This window comes from Canis lupus, chromosome 3 (assembly GCF_003254725.2).
Source record: "Canis lupus dingo isolate Sandy chromosome 3, ASM325472v2, whole genome shotgun sequence".
NCBI lineage: Eukaryota > Metazoa > Chordata > Mammalia > Carnivora > Canidae > Canis > Canis lupus.
In genome coordinates, this window is record NC_064245.1 from 59,479,414 (window position 1) to 59,497,660 (window position 18,247).

General features: G+C 55.0%; 2 protein-coding genes across 2 annotated transcripts in view; one reads left to right on the plus strand and one right to left on the minus strand.

Annotated features, from left to right (window-relative positions):
* Positions 1 to 18,247, minus strand: part of PPP2R2C (protein phosphatase 2 regulatory subunit Bgamma) — a 947,578-nt gene that overhangs the window by 918,461 nt on the left and 10,870 nt on the right. The window lies entirely within an intron of this gene.
* The window catches only part of SORCS2 (sortilin related VPS10 domain containing receptor 2), a 459,215-nt gene that overhangs the window by 174,734 nt on the left and 266,234 nt on the right, over positions 1 to 18,247 (plus strand). Inside the window, exon 2 of the mRNA XM_025437086.3 lies at positions 7,694 to 7,761. Within this exon, the coding sequence (XP_025292871.3) occupies positions 7,694 to 7,761 (68 nt within the window). The remainder of the gene's footprint in view (positions 1 to 7,693; positions 7,762 to 18,247) is intronic.

Below are 18,247 nucleotides of genomic sequence, written 5' to 3' on the forward strand. Positions count from 1 at the left end.
GCTCCTTCTGGTCGTTCTATATGCCCAGCACTGGCATCCTTCCAGGTACAGGTAGAGTGACATCAGGGCCTGTCTGGTGGGAGGTCTTCATCTTCACGACATGCCCTCCTCCAAGAACAGTTCAGCTGTTGGGGTGTGAAATCTGCTGAGGCCTCCCTCCGTCATCCCCCAGGGCAGGTGAGGATGCTGGGGCTCAGGGCAGGGAAGCTGCCTTCGGGCTTCACACGAGGGCTGGCCAGCAAGCTGCCATCTCATGGATGTGCCCTGGTCACCAGCCCCGGGAGCCTCCAGGAGGGAGGCCATCCTGATGTCCCTTACCTTCCCTCACCACCCGTCATAAATCAGCCTCCTGGTCCGGCGTGGGATGTTTGTGTGGCCACCGAGCCTGTGCCGAGAGTCACTTCCCACCTATGGGGCCAAGTCACAGGCCTCATTCCCTGTAATTCGCCTGCGTCCTGTCCCTCTGGGGCCTGGGGTGGGGGCGGGGCATATCCTGAGAACAGGTGCAGCTGCAGAGCTCTTACGCTTGCAGAAGACAAACTGGTCCATTTCCCTGATCGCTGTGAGTATTTGGGTCATTTCTCTTTCAAGGAATGGAATAAAAGTGATTCCCTCTAAAGAGTTTGGTAATCAGCCCTCCCCGCACTGTGCCCCCATCCCCCCCCCACCCCAGGATCACAACTGACCATTTTTAAAGCTTTTTGATGCCCATTCTGCACTGCACCTTTGCCTCCCGGTGAGCTTGGGAGGGATGGAGCAGGGAGTGAATTGAGGATTTGCCCAAGCAGTGGGACATGACTGGTGGGAGGGCGGTGCAGGTGAAACCAGCGGCCCCAGGAAGAGCCCGTGGCCTCTCGGAGAGTCTCATCTTTTTCTGGAGCAGGACATCAGGTGCGGGGCTGGATCAGGCCCTCACAGAGGCACACCCAGGATGGGACCTTGGCTCCCAGATCCAGATGGAATGTATCCCTTTATGTGCATGCGTGTTCCCATCTCTCCGACACGTCGTATGCGAAGGTTCCCCAGCGTGGGTGGCCTTCTACCCCTTCTGTGCGTGAACGTGTGTTTCCGGACCGTGAAACACATCTTGGTGGTGCTCTTCTGAGCATCCTGGAAGCCTGAGTGTGGAGGGAATGTCATCATCGACAGGCCCAAGGGACAGTGGGTGCCTGTGGCTACTGGGACCCTGGCTGCTGCTTCTCTGTGGATCCTCGTGCCTGCCACAGCGAGCGATAAGACCATTTGTTGAATGAATACTCAACGTCACCATAAAACATTCTCTGCCTTGTTCATTGGCCTCCATTTTCTCTTCCTAATACTTGATGCCTCATGTATTTTACATGATGCCATGTGGAAGTGCCAGCTGTGTGACCTTGGGGCCATTGTTTTATGGCACTGTTCCTCTGTGTGTTTGTCCATGTAATTGGGACAGTTGGTGCGTGGTAGCAGACCCTGACCTTCCCATCCTCAGCATCCCTCCCGTGCATTGTGGAGACCAGGGATGGGGGTCCACAGGTGCCCCTGGTCTGGAGTCCTCCCCTCTCTGGGCCTCAGTCCTAGGTGGGCTCCTAAGCCCATGCATTCTGGTGTTCTGAGGGGACAAGATGTTGTGCATGGTCTAGCATCAACTTCCACACCTGCAAAAGTGGACAGGTGAGGTGGGGAAGGGAGAGGCCACACTAGGACTCATTCCTGGCTCTTTGGAGCTGGTCTGTTGCTGAATAATCACTGAGCAGTTATTTATCAGACCCTCACTATGTACTGGCACTTGGCTAGGCTCGGGAAAATGTGCCTATAGGGGCGGACTTGGTTCCTGCCCTCTTGGAGCTCATAGCCTGGGGTGGCTGGGGAGGCTTCAGGAGGAAGAGGTTTTTTTTTTTTAAATTTTTTTAAATTTTTATTTATTTTTGATAGAGAGAGAGAGAGAGAGAGAGAGAGAGAGGCAGAGACATAGGCAGAGGGAGAAGCAGGCTCCATGCACCGGGAGCCCGATGTGGGATTCAATCCCGGGTCTCCAGGATCGCGCCCCAGGCCAAAGGCAAGCGCTAAACCACTGCGCCACCCAGGGATTCCAGGAAGAGGTTTTAAGAAAGAGCAAGAGGGAGGCAGAGCAGAGGGGCAGAAAGGTGGTAAGTCCAGGAACCAGCATGTGCAAAAGCCCTGGGGTGACTGAGAGTCATGGCGGTGAGTGTGTGTCTGAAGTTGGCGTGTGTTTGTTGTTGGTCAACAGGAGACAGGTCAACTGCGTGAGGATAGAGAGGACGGGGCTGTCCTAAGTGATAGGAGGAGATACAGCTCCTGATGGGCGTGAATAGATGCAGACCCAGGCCTTTCTGGGGACAAGGATATGCCAGTGTGGCTTCTTAAACATTAATGTTAGAACACAGATTCTGAGCCAGCAGGTCTGGGGTGGGGCCTCACCCAGCTTCTGCATTTCTAGGCGCTCCAGGGAAATGTGCGTGGTTGGTTGCAGACCCCACTATGAGCAGCAGGGACCTCGGCTCGCCCTGTCATGGGCCGGCCCTGTCCTGACTGGCCTGGGGGACATCAGTGTGCAGGGGGCCTCCTGGGGCCTCACGGGCCTGACCCTCATGGATCCCCTCTGCATTTCCCCTGTTTCTGATGGGAAGTCCATTTTCAGAGTTCACCATAGAGCCCGAACGCTTGCTGCCTCTGTGTGTGTATATGAGTGTGTGCAGTGTGCTCATTGATTGACAGTTGGATTGAGCCTGAGTATTTTATACTTTTTTGGGATTATTCTTGAACCCTCGGAAGGCACAGGACTCAGTGATCCACCCGCACGAGGGACTTGTGTCTCCACTAATGACCACATGACCAAGTGGAGCCTGGCTGCCTGCTGACCACGGGCAGAGGCCTGGCATTTCATAGGAGGCCCCAGAACCTCAATCGGAGCCGCTGTTGTAAGCCCCCCTCCGCCCCCAGGATGCAGAAATAGCTGACCTAGAAACGTGCCGTAGCAGCTCACAGAGAGAGGGCCTGGGCCCCGGGGTATCTGTGCTCTGATTTCTGGCCTAAGCCCGAGTGGGTGGACAATCACCCTTCCAGCAGCCTTGTGAGGTCCTACCTGAGTCCACTCTGATTCACAGATAAGGAAACCGAGACTCAGGCAGCCAGGGTTGTCCCCACGTACTGCACCCTCTGTTCTGTTTGATTTTGTTAGAGAGGTGGTGCCACCAGGGCACCTGGTGAGGACGGATGCCGTTTGCAGGTGGAGATGTTCATTATCATGCCGTTGGCCTCCAGCAACCCTGGGCACTAAGACTCCCCTGAGCGAGCCTCCTCTCAGACTGGCAGGTCTGCTGATGCCACTTAAGGGTCCTCTGCCGGTTGGTGTGATTTCCTCCAACCGCAGGGCTGTTTCCATGAGCCTCTTGCAGGATCTTGGAGGACAGACCCCGTGCCTTGTTTCTAAGTGGTTTTTATAGGCTCTTCACTGAGCAGAGGAGTGAAGGGCACGTTGTATGTCCCAGGGGCAGTGACGTACCATTGGGGGCTGGAATTGACTTGTGGCATGGGCAGGTGGGCAGGAGGCAGGCTGATGGTGGTCGAGGCGAGGCCCTGCTACCCGCAGAGGGTCTCTGCATGAGTCAGGGGAGAGAGCCCTGGGCTGCCTCTCCACAGAGGAGCAGGCTGGTGGGGCCCACGGCTCCTGTCCCTGGAAGCCACCCCGGGGCCTTGGATAGGGATCTCTGGGAACTAGGCCTGTCCTTGGGAATATCCTTCATTTCTCCGAATGTGTTTCTCCATTTCTAAAGGCAGGTGTTGGATGAAGCCATCCTAAGTTCCCACGGGCTCCTTCCAGCCCCCGACCTTGGCCTGTCCTCCTGCTTCCCTGTCCAGGGAGATGAGATTCAATGGGCTCAGTAGAACTGGGTGTCCTGTAGACACTCTCTCTCCAGCACCTCGAGAGGCAAGAGGGGTCTCTGACTGGGGAATGTCAGGCCCAGCTACGCTCTTCATAGGGTCCGATGCATAATGAAAACATAGGGCCCCCTTGTTTAAACATTTTTAGGAATTTCAAGATAGGGACAGCAGAGCATTAAATCAAGCGCAGGCTGTCCTGAGTCGGTGGGGGGAACGGGGGGCTGCTCAGGTCACACACCAGCCCCCTGGCCCTGGTTGCTTGTGTCATGCAGCAGTTGGGGACATCTCATATGTGCTCTCCCTGGGAGGAGGGTGGGCTCACCCCACCAGAGTCCTGGAGCTTCCTCTCCTGAGGGTTGGACAGGCATCTTGGTGAAGAGCTGTGGGCCCCAAGAATGGGGTGTGTTCTTTCCCCTCGGGCAGTGTTTGCAGGCGTCGGAGAGCGAGGGTGGTCCAGACAGGGGGGCTCTGAGGGTTCCGGCATCTGGGGTAGCAGGGGTTGGCTGCGGTTGGCTGTGGCGACGGCCTGAAGGACAGATACCGTCTCCTCCCTGGATCTGCGTCTGGGCAGGGGATATTCATTCACTCACTGGACGAGTACTAGTGAACTATTGCTCTGCGCTGAGCCCTGGGAATCTGGGGTGGAGCAAAGCAGACCACGTCCCCTCCTTGAAGGGGCCCACAGCCCAGCAGCCTCAGGATGAGCAGGTCTGGGGAGTCCAGAGAGCTTGGCTTCTCTCCTGGGGTCACGGGTTGGCTGGACCTAAGTGACACTGCCTCCAGGGCGTCGGGACAGCGCCCCTATCGTGATCCCACCTCCAGGGCCTGGGGGGCTGGAAGTAAGAGGAGGAGGCGCAGGGGTGCCGTGGGACCCTAGGGGCCCGTCCCCCCTCTGCAGGGGTGGTTCCCTATCCTTGTTCTCTCCTTGGACGTTCCTGACTCTCTGGAAGGAGTCGTGTGGACAGTGGGCGCAGGCAGCCTCTAGGTGGGAGGAAACTGCTGGCTACGGCCAGGACACAGAAGCCCCACCCAGCTCCCGTTCCAGATTTTTCTCCCACCCAGATCAAAGCGCCCCAACACTTGCAGTAACATGCCAACCGCTGGAAAGGCGTTCCTGGGATATTTCATTTCCAAAGCTGTGAGCTGAGGATCCCCAGAAGGGCAGGCCGTACTTTTTAGTTCTTTGAAACAACTTTCAAAAAGTAATGAAAACATGGGGCCCTTGTTCAAACACTTGTGAGAGTTTCAGCACCGTGTCAGCGGCGCAGATGGTGGAGCCCGGCCTCAGCCTGGCGGCTCGGGGCCCGGGCCCAGGACGCGTTCCCCGGGCTCCCACGGCCGCTGGCTGGGGGCTTGCAGGCTCTGTTCTCCTGCACGCAGTGCTGGTGCTCACTCTGCTTTAGTTCCTTTCTCTGTCCTGGGGTTGATGACAGGAGCTGCCCCCTGGGTCCCAGGTGTAAAGAAGGTTGATGTGCGTGAACTGAATCACCTGGTGCGGCACGTGGGTCGGGGACAGAGCCGACACCAGTGCGTGTGAGCGAGAACGTGGCCCCTTCTGGGTCGCTGCTGGCTCCGGCATCCTGGCCGTCACGGAGGGAGCTGGGTATCGCTTCCTCGCTCTGTAGGGTGGGGAACGGAGGTACGCTGGGCTTGGAGGGGCCGGCCCCAAAGCAGAGGGCTCCTTCTGTGGCCAGCTGCAGAGTTAAGGGTGCCTGCCGGGCTCCCCCAGGGCTGACCCGTCTCGGGTGGCTCCTTGTCTGAGCTCCGGGCAAGGACGGCCCCGGTCCCTGGCCTCTGGAGCCCAAACTCATCAGCTTCATGGGTTAAGGTCATACCAGCAGAGTGATTCAGTCCCCTGGCACAAAGAGTGGGCAACAATGTGTACTTGTGTTGGCAGAGAGTGGCTTGCAAGTGGATGGCCAGAGCAGGGGGCCAGGGTCCTTGCTTGGGGCACACACCTCTCCTGGCTTCATTGCCCTGGTCACGTTAGACCGCAGGAGCTGTGCCCGGCACTGTTCCCTCCCGCAAAGGCCTTGAAACAGGCCTCATGAGTGGTGCCAGAGGGGAGACCGCAGGGTCTGGGGAAGTGTGGGGGGCACTGAACCAGGGGAGGGACCTGGGAGGCTTCCTGGAAGTGACGTCAGTTAGACTAAGATCTGAGAATCGCTTAGAATTATCCAAGGAATCAAGGGTCGTGGTGGGAAGAGGATCCCAAGATGAGGAACAGCTTGTGCAAAAGCCCTGTGGAGTTGGTGTTCAGAGTGACTGGGGTGGGCATGAGTGGAGAGCCCTGCCCAGAAGGGGATGGGAGGGGCACTGGTCCTACTGGGAGATGGACCACAGGGCAGAGAGAGTTCCAGCAGCAGAAGCCCCTGGACAAGGAGCTCAGCCCGCAGGAGGACCCGAGTACCACGTGAGGGGGTGAGCTCCCCACCCCTCGAGGTGTGTGGGCAAGGCTCGGACAGCTGGGGCTTGCTAAGGATGTTGGGTGGAGGATTTCACCCTGGATGGGCTGGATGAAACAGCCTTTGAGGTCCCTTCCAGCTGTCACACTCTGGCTCCTCGAAATCCCCTCTGGGAGCGGCGAGACTATAAAATATAAATCAATAGGTTAAAAATACGCTTGTCTCCTGCACGTCCAGGCCCTGTCACTCCGCCTGTCTCCCTCGGCCTTCAGAGGATTCCCGCGCGGCTCGGGCAGCCCGAGAGCTGGCAGGAGAAAATTGCTTTGTTCCCGAGCAAGGCGGGGCCCTCGCGCCTCCGCGGACAGGGAGGCCTTGGCTTTGTTTTTGATCATCGCTGCCTCCTGCACGCATGCTGTCCGGTCCGGTGGCGTCCCCTCCTCCTGCCTTCCCTGGTGATCACAGCACCAGGGGGATCAGCCAGGCCAGGCCAGGGGGCTGGGGGGCAGCTGCGCCCCCAAGACCGAGAGCGGAGGAGGTTGTGCTGGCGGCAAGAGACCAAACTCAGGGACGGCCAGTGTGGTGACCCCAGATTAGCCGGGCTCAGGGCTCTGCTGGGAGCAGGGGGGTGTTCCCCGGTTACCTCCCGGGGTTCCCATGGCAACGGGAGTGTTAGGAGCCGCTAATAGGGATTGGCAGCAGTGAAATGAAATTTGATGTTCAGGGAAAATGCATTGGCTTGTGAAGTAATTGGGGAGAAGGCGTTTTTCCCCGCTGGGCAGGCAAATCCTCACGTCCTTTCTGTGCTTTGGGAGAACTTTTGGGTGCTCTTGAACACATTTATTTTCATTAGTAGGAACAGATTTCTGCAGGGGCGTGAGATGAAACAGGCTTTGTTAGCGTGGGGCCTGGGGCGTGTGCCGAGGATGGGGTGCAGGTGTCCGGCTGTCCTCGGCCCTACCAGGCCCTGCCGTCACGGGCTGGGCCTCAGCTTGGTCTCCCCGTCCCCGTCTTCAGAAGCCTCGTCAGATGCATTCTCTGCCCAGCCTGGGGCCACCCCTCGGCTGTCCCTTTGGCCACAGTTTGTGATGGCCCAGAGCTGGGTTTGAATGTTTCCTGCTGAGGGGTGGCTACCGGGTGGACCTGGTTGGATTGGGATGTTCCCAAAGTCACCGTGAAGAGCGGAGTGGGGTTTCAGAGCAGACACAAGTCTTGTGTCTATAGGCGCTCTGCTGCAGGGGGGCTGGAGCCCCCTCCCCGGCCCCCAGGGAGGCCGACAGAAAGGCCCGGCCTGCTGATGCTCTACATGACACCCCAAATCCTGGGGGCGGGGGTGGCAGCGTCATCATATCCCTCTCTCAGAGCCTTGAAACTCACTGATTTCTCTATTTCTGTCGCTACCACAGGTGATCTTGATCCTGACGAAGTACTACCATGCAGACATGGGGAAAGTTCTGGAAAGTTCTCTGTGGCGGTAAGTCACCCTGACCGTGGGTTTTTTTTCTCCGTATGCACCCATATGTCTCCCAGGGCTGAGGGCTGAGACTCCCTCTCCCCACTCAGCAACACCCAGTTGGAGCATCCCTGTGAGTGGATGTTCTTACAACTTCCCTTTGGCTACAAAACGCGTGTCGGAGACATGGAGCGTGATCAAGGGTTTCATCAGTGGGCACACACACAGCCCCGGAGAAGAGACCGCCCTTCAGAAAGCTTCTTGGCCTTCTTTTCTTCCTGGTTTTCCTCCCCTCTTCCTTTTCTCCTCCCCAGAGGAAGAGGGTTTGCATTGAGAATTCAGGTCAGCACACAAATGCCCTCGCGCACGTGCCCTGGACTTCAGACACAGCTCCCGGGGTCCACCAAATATGCCAATTCCCCCCATTGTCCAGATGTGTTTCTTTCTTCCTGGTTCAGCTGCAGAGCTTGATAAATAAATAACCGACCGGTGATGGGGGGGCTCTCTTTCTTTGTGAGATGTGAATTCAGCCCAAGAACATGAAGTAGCCCCTGTGATGTCTTAAATGAGGTGGGAAAGAAGGAGGTTTGGAGAAATCATTTGGGTTGCTATTGTCCCCCATACTTACACCTGCTCTCCCAGGAAGGGGGAAGGGCGGCTCCCAGCCTCTTGGGCTGTCATTTCAAAGCCTTTCCTGGGGCGAGGATCCTGTTTCCTCCAAGCGCCTCTCGCCGCTCCCACATTTGCTGGGCATTGAGCCCTTTTGGTTTTCAAGATATGTTTCTCAAGTAATAATTAATTCACTTTTCTATTTGGAATCTATTAAACAACAACAACAACAACAACAACACCCAAACCTGCTCATCAGGACTCCTGTTTGTGTGCAGCCTCCCTTGAGTTGATTTTTGGCTTTTGGCTTTGCTTCCAGGGCAGGGGCTTGAGGATTGATTCTGTTGGTTCTTGTTGGGGATTTCTGCAATGGGTTGGGCAGGTGTTGAAATGACACCTCAGGCTGGATCCTTTCCTTGTTGTTCCAGGGATGGGGTCTCCTTGGGGGCCAGCTGGCTTGGTCACTGGTGGTGCTGATGGCACCACATCTGGGGACTAAGCCACTCAAGCCGCCTTGCGGTTTTTCTTACCCCTCTAGCCTGAGCGCCTTTGCTAGCCGGCTCCTCTGGGCAGTGGATTTGCGGGTTTACCCTGCAGACTCCCCAGCCTGGCCCCTCGTGCCCCCAGATCCCCTTCCAGCCTCAGGGAAAGGAGTCAACATCCTGCGAAGAGGACACATGCTGTCCTGCTATGTCCACCCCCCCATTACCTCCTGCGTTGGTAGATTTTCATCTTGCGCCTTGGAGCAACTCACCCAACCAAGGAGAGGTAGGAGGGCTTTGAACAATGTTGCTCAGTGTTGGGGGAGGTGCTCAGCATTTGGGATGAGCGTGGATGATGGCCTGAGCCCTAAGGTCCCAGTGACGTCTCGTTGCAGCCCTCCGAGGGTTTGTGCTCTACGACTGGTGTCAGGGCGAGGCCCCTGGGAAGGGCGATCCCCCTTGCTAGGTGAATGGTCCCGGGACACATCCCCGGGGCTACAAAGTGAACAGAGGCACCTGAGTCTTCTCTTCCCCAAGACAGAATTCTGTGGCCACCTCGGTGGCCCTGCCTGCTGCATGCCAGCCGAGTCTGAAGGGTGTGTTGGGGGTAGTTCTTCCCTCCTCAGCCCCCGCTGACTGTCCAGAGTCCGGGTTTCCTCTGCTCTCTGCAGCGTCTCAGCGGGTAGCACATGGAGCAGACGGGGGTGTGGACAGTGAACCACCCTTCCCAGTGTGATCTGTACCCACGGGTCAGAGCTGTGGGGTGTACTTAGCACCTGCTGCCTATCCTCGTGGGGGACACGCCGGGGACAGGTGGATCTGGGCCAGCCCTGTAGCACAGTGGGGGCCAGGACTTCTTGCTTATGGGCTCCAGACTCAGATTCTTGGGGTGCAAGTAGAGAAGCTGAGAGAGGGGCTGCTCCCGCGGGGGCTCCTGCTCTCCCAGAGCCTCAGGTCCTTCCCTGGCCCTGCCTGGGAGAGTGTGGCCGGCCGGGCAATGTGACCCGAAACGTCCTGAGAATGGGAATGGTTTTGATCTCGTTTTTCTCTGAAGCAAATCAACAGACTTTAATCCTCCGTGTTCTTGCTCGTCACTGTCTGCATACAGACACTTCCTCTCCTTTATTAAAAATACATGCAAAGGCATCAGTCATGTCAGGAAGGATCGCCCCTCTCCCCGTCCAGCACCGTCCCTTCCTCTGTTTATCTTTCTCACGTGGACGTATTTATACAGCAGATGTGAGTAACAGTCTCCTTTCTTCGCGCATCTGTTTCCAGTTGGGCCCCGTTGGCCGGTGTCCGCGTCGGCGTGCCCCGTGGCCGCGAACTCGCCCTGGAGCGCGTTCCTTCTGACATGCCATCACCATAAAACCCGTAGATGTGTCTCTTTCCTCCTCCTTTAGTTCCCTGGGCGGAGAGGGAGCCCGAGGGTGAGCGGCTCCCAGCGGGCGCTTGGGTCCCTTCAGCAGGTGCTCGGGTCCCCCCTGGCAGGCAGGCCCGCACCCCTGGGCCCCACGGCCCATGACCCCTTTCCTTGGCGTCCCTTGGGTTCCTGGCGAGGGTGAGCCACTTGTGTGTTTACCTGCCACTCACACTTTCCCCTGCGAGCATGACCGGCTCGCGCCCTCTGTATTTTGGGATCTGTGTGAGTGTCCCCAGAAATGGAAAGATTGCCACTGGTCTTGCATGGGGATGCCACCCCTCTGCCATCTGCTGCTCAAGGCCTGTGTGGATGGGGGCTGGTGGAGCCCGTGCCTGGAGCCCGCACGTATTACAGCCACACTCAGTGGACACACCCCCAGCCTCCCAAGGATGCTCCTGTGTGGTCACCATAAATACATTTTTAATGACAGGTATGGTATTTACAGTCTGGAAATGGTTCTCTGAAATCTAAGCTGAGTGCATTTTTAATTGTCCTACATTTCATTTTGTGGGCTGCACATCAGCATCTCCCCTGACCCCGTCCCCCTGTTCCCCTCTGGCTTCGCGGATCCAGCAGCCTGCCCCTTTGTTCAGGGTGGGGCAGTGCCCTCCTCTCAGGGGCAGGGATGCAGGGAGGCAGTGAGCCCGTCCCTGGGAGAGCCTCCCGTTGGCTTCAGAGCTGGTCTCCCCATGGACACCTTTCTTCCTGGAGCCCAAGGACAACAGGAGGAGCATTCTGGGTCAGACCAGACTGACATCCAGTCTGTGGGAAGGTCCTGGGGCCAGTGAAGCAAAGGATGAAAGCAGCAGGAATTTGTTTTTGCACAGCCCTGGAGGTCAGCAGCTGAGATCAGGGTGTGGGCAAGGCCAGCTGTTCCTGAGGTTCTGGAACAGGATCGTTCCTGCCTCTTCTAGCTCCCAGGGCTGAGGAGTGCCCCACCTGGGCCCGCATTTGGCTTGGTCGGGGCTATGGCAGGGCCGAGCTCCAGGAACTCCCATGTGGTGCTGCCATCCAGCCTGGGCTGGGTCCTGTGAGGCCCACTTGGTGTCACCACAGCTGAATCCCAGATGGCCAGTGAGGCTTAGCTGCCTCGTAAATGCTCTCCAGAAGGTAGATGCAAGCCACCAAGGCTTGAGCAACCCACAACATGTAGATGATGGGGTCCTCAGTGGGAGGTATGTGAGGGTCACTTAGAAAGCTCTATGAACTACTGCCACTCCAGCCAGGTCTTGCAAGAAGCAGCCTGAGTGTGGAGGCTCCCTGGTAATCCTGAACGTGAGGGCAGCCCCAGGATGGGCTGAGTTAGAACATTGCCTCTCAGGTTCCGCTGGGCACTCAGGTCTCCTGATCTGTATCTCTAACAGGGGTCTGGAGACCACACTGAGTCACCAGGGGTTTGGCCGCTTAGCAGTGAGGCTTAACATCCTGTGGTGGCTTCCCCAGGCACTTGGAGAAGCCACACCCCCTGGCTCTTACCCCACTCCCCATCCTGGCTCCTCCTGCTCTCCCCCAGCTCCTCAGTCTTCAGCCAGCCTGATGCTGGAACCTTTGTCATGCCAAGCTGGGTCCATGTGAGGGGGCTGTGCCTGTTGGGGCTGGCTGCCTGGAGTGCACTTGGCACTGACCGTCAGGTCCTGGTCCCTTGTGGACATTTGGTCTCAGTCTGAGCCTCTGTTCTTCAAAGACACCACCCACCACTCAGTGGAAAGCAGCCCTCAGACATTCTTTTCACACCTCTCCTTGAGCATGGGAGTTCCTGTGTCTTTGTCCCCTTGCCCCCCCCCCCCCCCCATCCAGAACATATGGTTATTGAAGATAGAGACTGGTAGGATCCATCTTGATGATCACTGGAAGCCTCGTGCCTATCACAGATCTGCCACAGGCTGGGCATCAGATGGATGGGCAGATGGATGATAAGTGGACAGATGGACATGTAGATGGATGGATGGACAGATGGATGATAGGTGAACAGATGGACATGTGGATGGATGGACAGATGGATGATAAATGGACAGATGGACATGTGGATGAATGAATGGATAGATGGACATATGATGGATGGATGGATGGGTAAAGGTATGGTGATATGGTTCTTGGGAAATTAATGTGACCTAGAAAACTCTTAAGGCTCTGTGGGGCCATCCTAGAGAATGGTGTGGAGGCCAGGGGCCCAGAGTTGGTTCTGAGGCTGTCATGCAGAGAAGGAGGGGACTGGGAGCATCCTGAGCCAGGGAGAAAGTGGACCTTGGCCCACCTTTCTATGCCCAGGCTCGCTCTGCTGTCCCAGCCCCTGGGACTGCCTGTGGCCTCACACTGAGAGTGGCTGGGGGCACAGCGATACGAAATGTCAGCCCCAGACCCATAGACCACCTGATACCGTGCCTGCACCATCTCTGAAGCAGGATGGTATGAAGGCCATACCAGCCCTACTGTTCCCCTGGCGCATATGACTTTGGGCAGGACCTTCAGCCAGAGGCAACCTCAGGAATACTGGGATGGGCCTGGGTCTCAGCTTTTCTCCCAGAGTGACTTGGTGAAATCCCCTTCCTCTGGTGGTTCTCTTCCTTCTATGCCAAATTTAATCGTGAGATCTTTAGGGTATACAGGAATCCTAGAATGTTCTGGGTACTGTGTGTCAGAGATAATTTAGTGCTCACCAAATAATCCAAGCATCTCCTCTCTTCCCCGGCCTCCCTGGTAGTCATTTTCGTGTCATCTGGTTAGTGTGAGCCAGTGGATGGTGAACAGGAACAGGATGGGTGAAGCCCCTGAAATGTAGGGTATTAGCTGTTATCAGAGCAGAGCCTGGGCTGGCCCAATCCCGGGTCCCTCACTGTCACAGATGTTAATTTTTACCTCCCTGGGATCTCTATCTCTTCAAGAAATGCACTGTTACAGATTCTGATCAAGCCCGGCTCTCTCCTTCCTCTTACCATCCCCCAGACCCCACCACCGCCCCTGCTCCCCGACAGGAGACCCCGTCATCTTGATATTGGTGTGGATCATCACGGAGTGTGCTTTATATGTTAAGTACACATGTGTGTGTCTGTCCACAATCAAAGTGTTCTGCTGTTTAGCATGTTTTAAATATTGATGTAAATGGCATCATGCCGCCGTTTGAAATTTGATTTATACTCTTAACTTGATTTTGATAATTTATTGGTGTAGCACAACGTAAGCCGGCCGATCTATGCATCCCCCTGCGTGAGAGCCTAAGGGCTTTTATCTTCCCAGATCTTGTTATTCCCATCAGAGCTGCAGTGAGCGTCCATACCTATCTCCAGCTTCCTCCACCCCTCCCTGTTGCCTGCTCTCTGTGGAATGATTCCCACCCTGCATCTCTAGAAGCTTCAGACTTCTTATGTCTGCACTCACTGCAGTCCAGTATTGTTTTATTTTGCATCTTTGTGATTCTTTGTTGAGACTGAACATACTTTCCTTTGTTTGTTGGCTATTCACATTTCCTCTCCTGGGATTTACCTGTTTGTACTTTACATCTTTTTCTTTTGGGTTGCTCAACTTTTTCTTAAACTCTGCATCTCTACTGCAAATAGCCCAGATGCTTGCCAAGACCCTTGATTTTAAGAGGCACATCCTCTGAGTGTATCTTGAGCTCCCAGAATGTGCTGTTCATTCTTTCTCAACAGCTTCTTCTTCTTCTTTTTTTTTTTCATAAAATTTTATTTATTTGAGAAAGAGAGAGAGGGAGGGAGAGAACTCCAGTGGGAAGGAGAGGGAGAAGCAGACTCCCTATTGAGCAGAGAGCTCAACGTGGGGATTGATCCCAGGACCCTGGGATCATAACCCAAGCTGAAGACAGATGTTTAACCTACTGAGCCACCCAGGCCCCCCTTTCCCAACAGCTTCTAAGAATGGTTCCTCTTACAAATGTTTTTTGTATTATTTTGTGTGCAATTTTTAGAAGAGTATTTCTGTGGGATGCTGTATTAGTCAGCGAGGGTGACTGTCATGCTGTTAACAAGTCCCTCCAAATGCAGTGGAATGGACTGCATACTTATTCTCACACCCCTGGGTCAACTGATTTGGCTGCCTTAGAGGGGTCATGTGTGGGCATCTCTGCTCAGGCTGCGGGCTGGCAGGCATGGGCTGCTGTATTTGTATTTCTTCTGGGACCCAAGCTAAGGGACAGAGGCCATCAGGACACATCCTTTGCATGCACCACACTATAGCTCAAGAACCACATTAACCGCACAAGCACATTTAAGGCCTCTGCTCACCTCACATTTGCTAGAATTCCATTGACCAAAGCAACTCACAGGATCCAACCCAACCCAACACCAATGGGGGAGGGGAAATGAGCAGTCACTGTTTGCTGAACGACAATTTAGGTGTCCCCCAGGTCAGAGGTATTTCCAGAAAATACATGTGGTCATATAAGTTTGGTAAACATTCTTAGGTTGCAAATCAACCAAGTTTCTTTGCAGTAGGACTTTGGGAGCCTCTGACACAGAACGCACATCATACGTCTCCAGGAGAAGCTTGGGCTTCATTTCTCCATCTCATCTGAGACCATAATCTTTCATTTTGATTTTATTTGAATGTTATTTCATGTTAGATTTAAATTAAATTGGGACTGCTGGGTGGATCAGCGGTTGAGTATCTGCCCTCGGCCCAGGGCATGATCCTGGAGTCCCGGGGTTAAGTCCCTCATCGGACTCCCCACAGGGAGCCTGCTTCTCCCTCTGCCTGTGTCTCTGCCTCTCTCTGTGTCTCTCATGAATAAATAAATAGCAATCTTTTAAAAAATAAATTTAAATTAAATTAATTTTAATTCTACTTTACTGATACATTTTAATATTTATGTATTATTTTATTTTTGTTCTGCTGAGCATTTCCCAGGATTGCTTTCCTTGGAACACACTTTGGGAAGCTCCGTTTCATAGATTTTGTATTCTGAGAGAGCTGGCATTTGAGATTTTTCAGATCACTTCTGTTTATGTATCACGTTACTGTGTTATTATGCCATCCTATTTAAAATCAGATTTGGTTCTGTGGTCCTATGATGTCTCCCCCTCCCCCCATCTCTCCATTTTTAATAGATTAGAATTTTAGCATTCCGAGTTGTAAATGCAGGGTCTGAGGAGCTTGAGCAGTGAACCACAGCCATCCAAGGAGCTCTCAATGAGCGCTAAATCTAAGCAAAATCAGGTCCTTCCCTGTAGAGGTGGATGACATCCAGGGATGGGGACATCCACTTGGCTTAACCGACCTAGGACGAGGTGGACAGAGACGGTGTGCAGAGCAAATCCCAAGCAGTCCCTTGGGGCCCCGAGTGCCAGGGCAAACAAAGACCCGCTGTGCCCATATGGTCCTTCTAGGGCTCGTAGCTATGGTCTCCAGTGGGAGAATGACAAAGACAGGATGTGCTTTGCCCTTGGGCAGCCTGGGAAGAGTGGGGATTTTGGAGAGACAGTCTTAGACCTCAGTGGGCTTTACCTTGAGGTTAACCTCGGCCTGGCAGCTGCGTGGTCTGTGCCCCACAGAGATCACACATCTGTTTGGGTTCCAAGACTTCCCTGCCTCGCATCCTCTCATATTCTGAGCAGGAGATGGTGACAGTGCAGACCTCACAGGCTGTTATGGCAAGGATGGCAGCTAATATGTGGACGCTTGGCACTTAGTAGGTGTCAGACCTGCTTCTTTCTTCTCTGGGGAGCTTTTTATCCCTCCCCGGCTGGCCTCTCTCCTCATTTGCTTCAGCATCACCATGGAGGTCTGAGTTTGATTTAATCAAGACCCAGAGCAGATAGGGATCAAGGCAGGCGCTGACTTAAAAGCTTTCAGGGTTTGAGTCTATTCAATAAATAATTCGATTTGAATCAACAGTTTGATGAGGTCAGGCTCTGAGGCCTTGCGGTGCCTGTAAAATACTCTGGAACAAGATTCAGGGTGGCTGGAAGGTCATGGGATGTTTGAGGAAATCCCTCAGCATCCCAGCCCCCAAGCGTCTTCTCCCTCCCTCTGCCTTCGCCCAGATCCTGGGTCCCCCTGTTCCACACCTCCCCAGGACTCCTCCCAGCTGGCAGTGACTGTCTTCTCTGCCTGCTGGCCATCCCTCTTCCTTCCTCCCCTCTTAGCCTCTTCCCTTGCTTCCTCCATCTCTCCCCACCATCCATCCACTCGTCCATCCATCTCCCTTTTATGTGTCTATGCTGCATCCATTGATCTATCCATCCTCTGCATGTCCACACCCTGTCCACCCACCAATCCCCACACCCATCCATTCATCCATCCATGTATCCTCTATCCTCATGTGTCCATCTCCTGTCTACCTACCAACCCCCATCCATCCATCTTCCATCCTCCTATGTATCCATCTCCTGTCTACCCACAAACTTTCCATCCATCCTTCCATCCATCCATGTATCCTCCATCCTCCCCGTATCTATCCCCTGTCTACTCATCACCCCATCCATCATCCATCCATCCTTCCATCCCCCCATATATCCATCTCCTGTCTACCCACCAGACTCTATACATCCAGGCATCCATCTATCCATCCCTCTATCCATCCATCTGTCCTCCAACCTCCTTCATACATCCCCTGTCCACCCACCAACCCTCTAATCCCCCCATCCTTCCATCCATCTTCCATTCACCATGTATCCATTCCCTGTCCGCTAATCTCCCCATCCTCACTTTCAGCCATCCAGGCTCTGGGTTTGAAGGAAGGCATGGTCAATGACCCCCAAGACAGTTCAGTAAAGAGTATAGCCAAGCAAGTCACCCAGGGTGATGGTGTGTTATCTGAATATTGGTGGAAGCTGAGAGAACCAGGGAAGTGCTAGGTCCTGCACTTAGTTGAGTAGAGGGAGTGGTAATCAAGGAGGACTTTCTGGAGGAACATCCCGTCCTCGGACACCACCCCAGAGTCCCTTTTCTTCTAGGGCAGCTCTCCCTGCATGGCATCTCCTGTGGGATTGTGGCCACTGCAGGCCTCTCCTGTGTTTATCCCCCGCATCCCCAGCATCCATCCTGCCAAGTTCTGTCCACGTGCAGCACATCCCAGCAACCCTTCGGCCACCTGAGGCTGCATTAGGGAAGTACAGCTGCTGACCCTGGCAGGTGACAGAAACATTCTCCAGCCTAGGCAGGCCCGAGTCCAACTGCTGGGCAGGGCCTGCCTTCTGGGAGCCACATTCCATCTGGGCTCATCCCTCGTCCTTCATCCTTCGTGTGTTTTCCTAATCCCCCTCTCTCCTGTGTCCTGCTCCTGCGCCCCAGTCCCTGCAGGCTGGGAAGGCCAGCCCCAGGCTCTGGAAGAGTCCAGGGCAATGGCAGATGTAAGCAGAAAGTACACAGGTCCTCGGCTTCTCTGGGAGGGCTCCGGGCAGAGCATTTGTTGTGAGTGGAGCTCTTGCAGCATGACTACTGACCGCCAGGCCATGGAGGCCTCCCTGTACATGTGAGCCCATGGCACAGCCTCCCAGTCCCTCTGATCCTCTCGGGTACATTTTTGAGAAATGGGGACAGGCATTCAATGGGGAAAGGCAGCCTGTGAATTTTGGGTCATGATCTGATTCTTGGGCCTGCACGTAGCCAAGGGCCATCTCTTTGGTCCTCAGGATACTCACAGATTCTCCCTCTAGGGCACTCCCCAGCCCCATCAGCAAAGGGCTTCCGTGGCCTCCTCTCCCTGGCCTCCCTGTGCTCAGATGTCCCATCCCCATTTGGGCCAGGCATCTCCCCTGGGCTCTCCCAGACGCTCTCCCACGGCCTGCTGCTCATCTCCACTTGGAATCAGGATTCTTGTGTTCTCCACCTGGTGGAGCAGACCCAGGCCCCAGGGTTCACTGAGCGGGATCAGCGCCCACGAAGCACTGTGTGTGAGTTCTGTAGTAGCCACTTCACATTCCCTTAAACAGGAGGCTGTGTGATGCCATCGACCCTCTGAAAGATGTTCCTGAGGGGCGCCTGGATGGCTCAGTGGGTTAAGCATGTGCCCTTGGCTCTGTCATGATCCCAGGGTCCT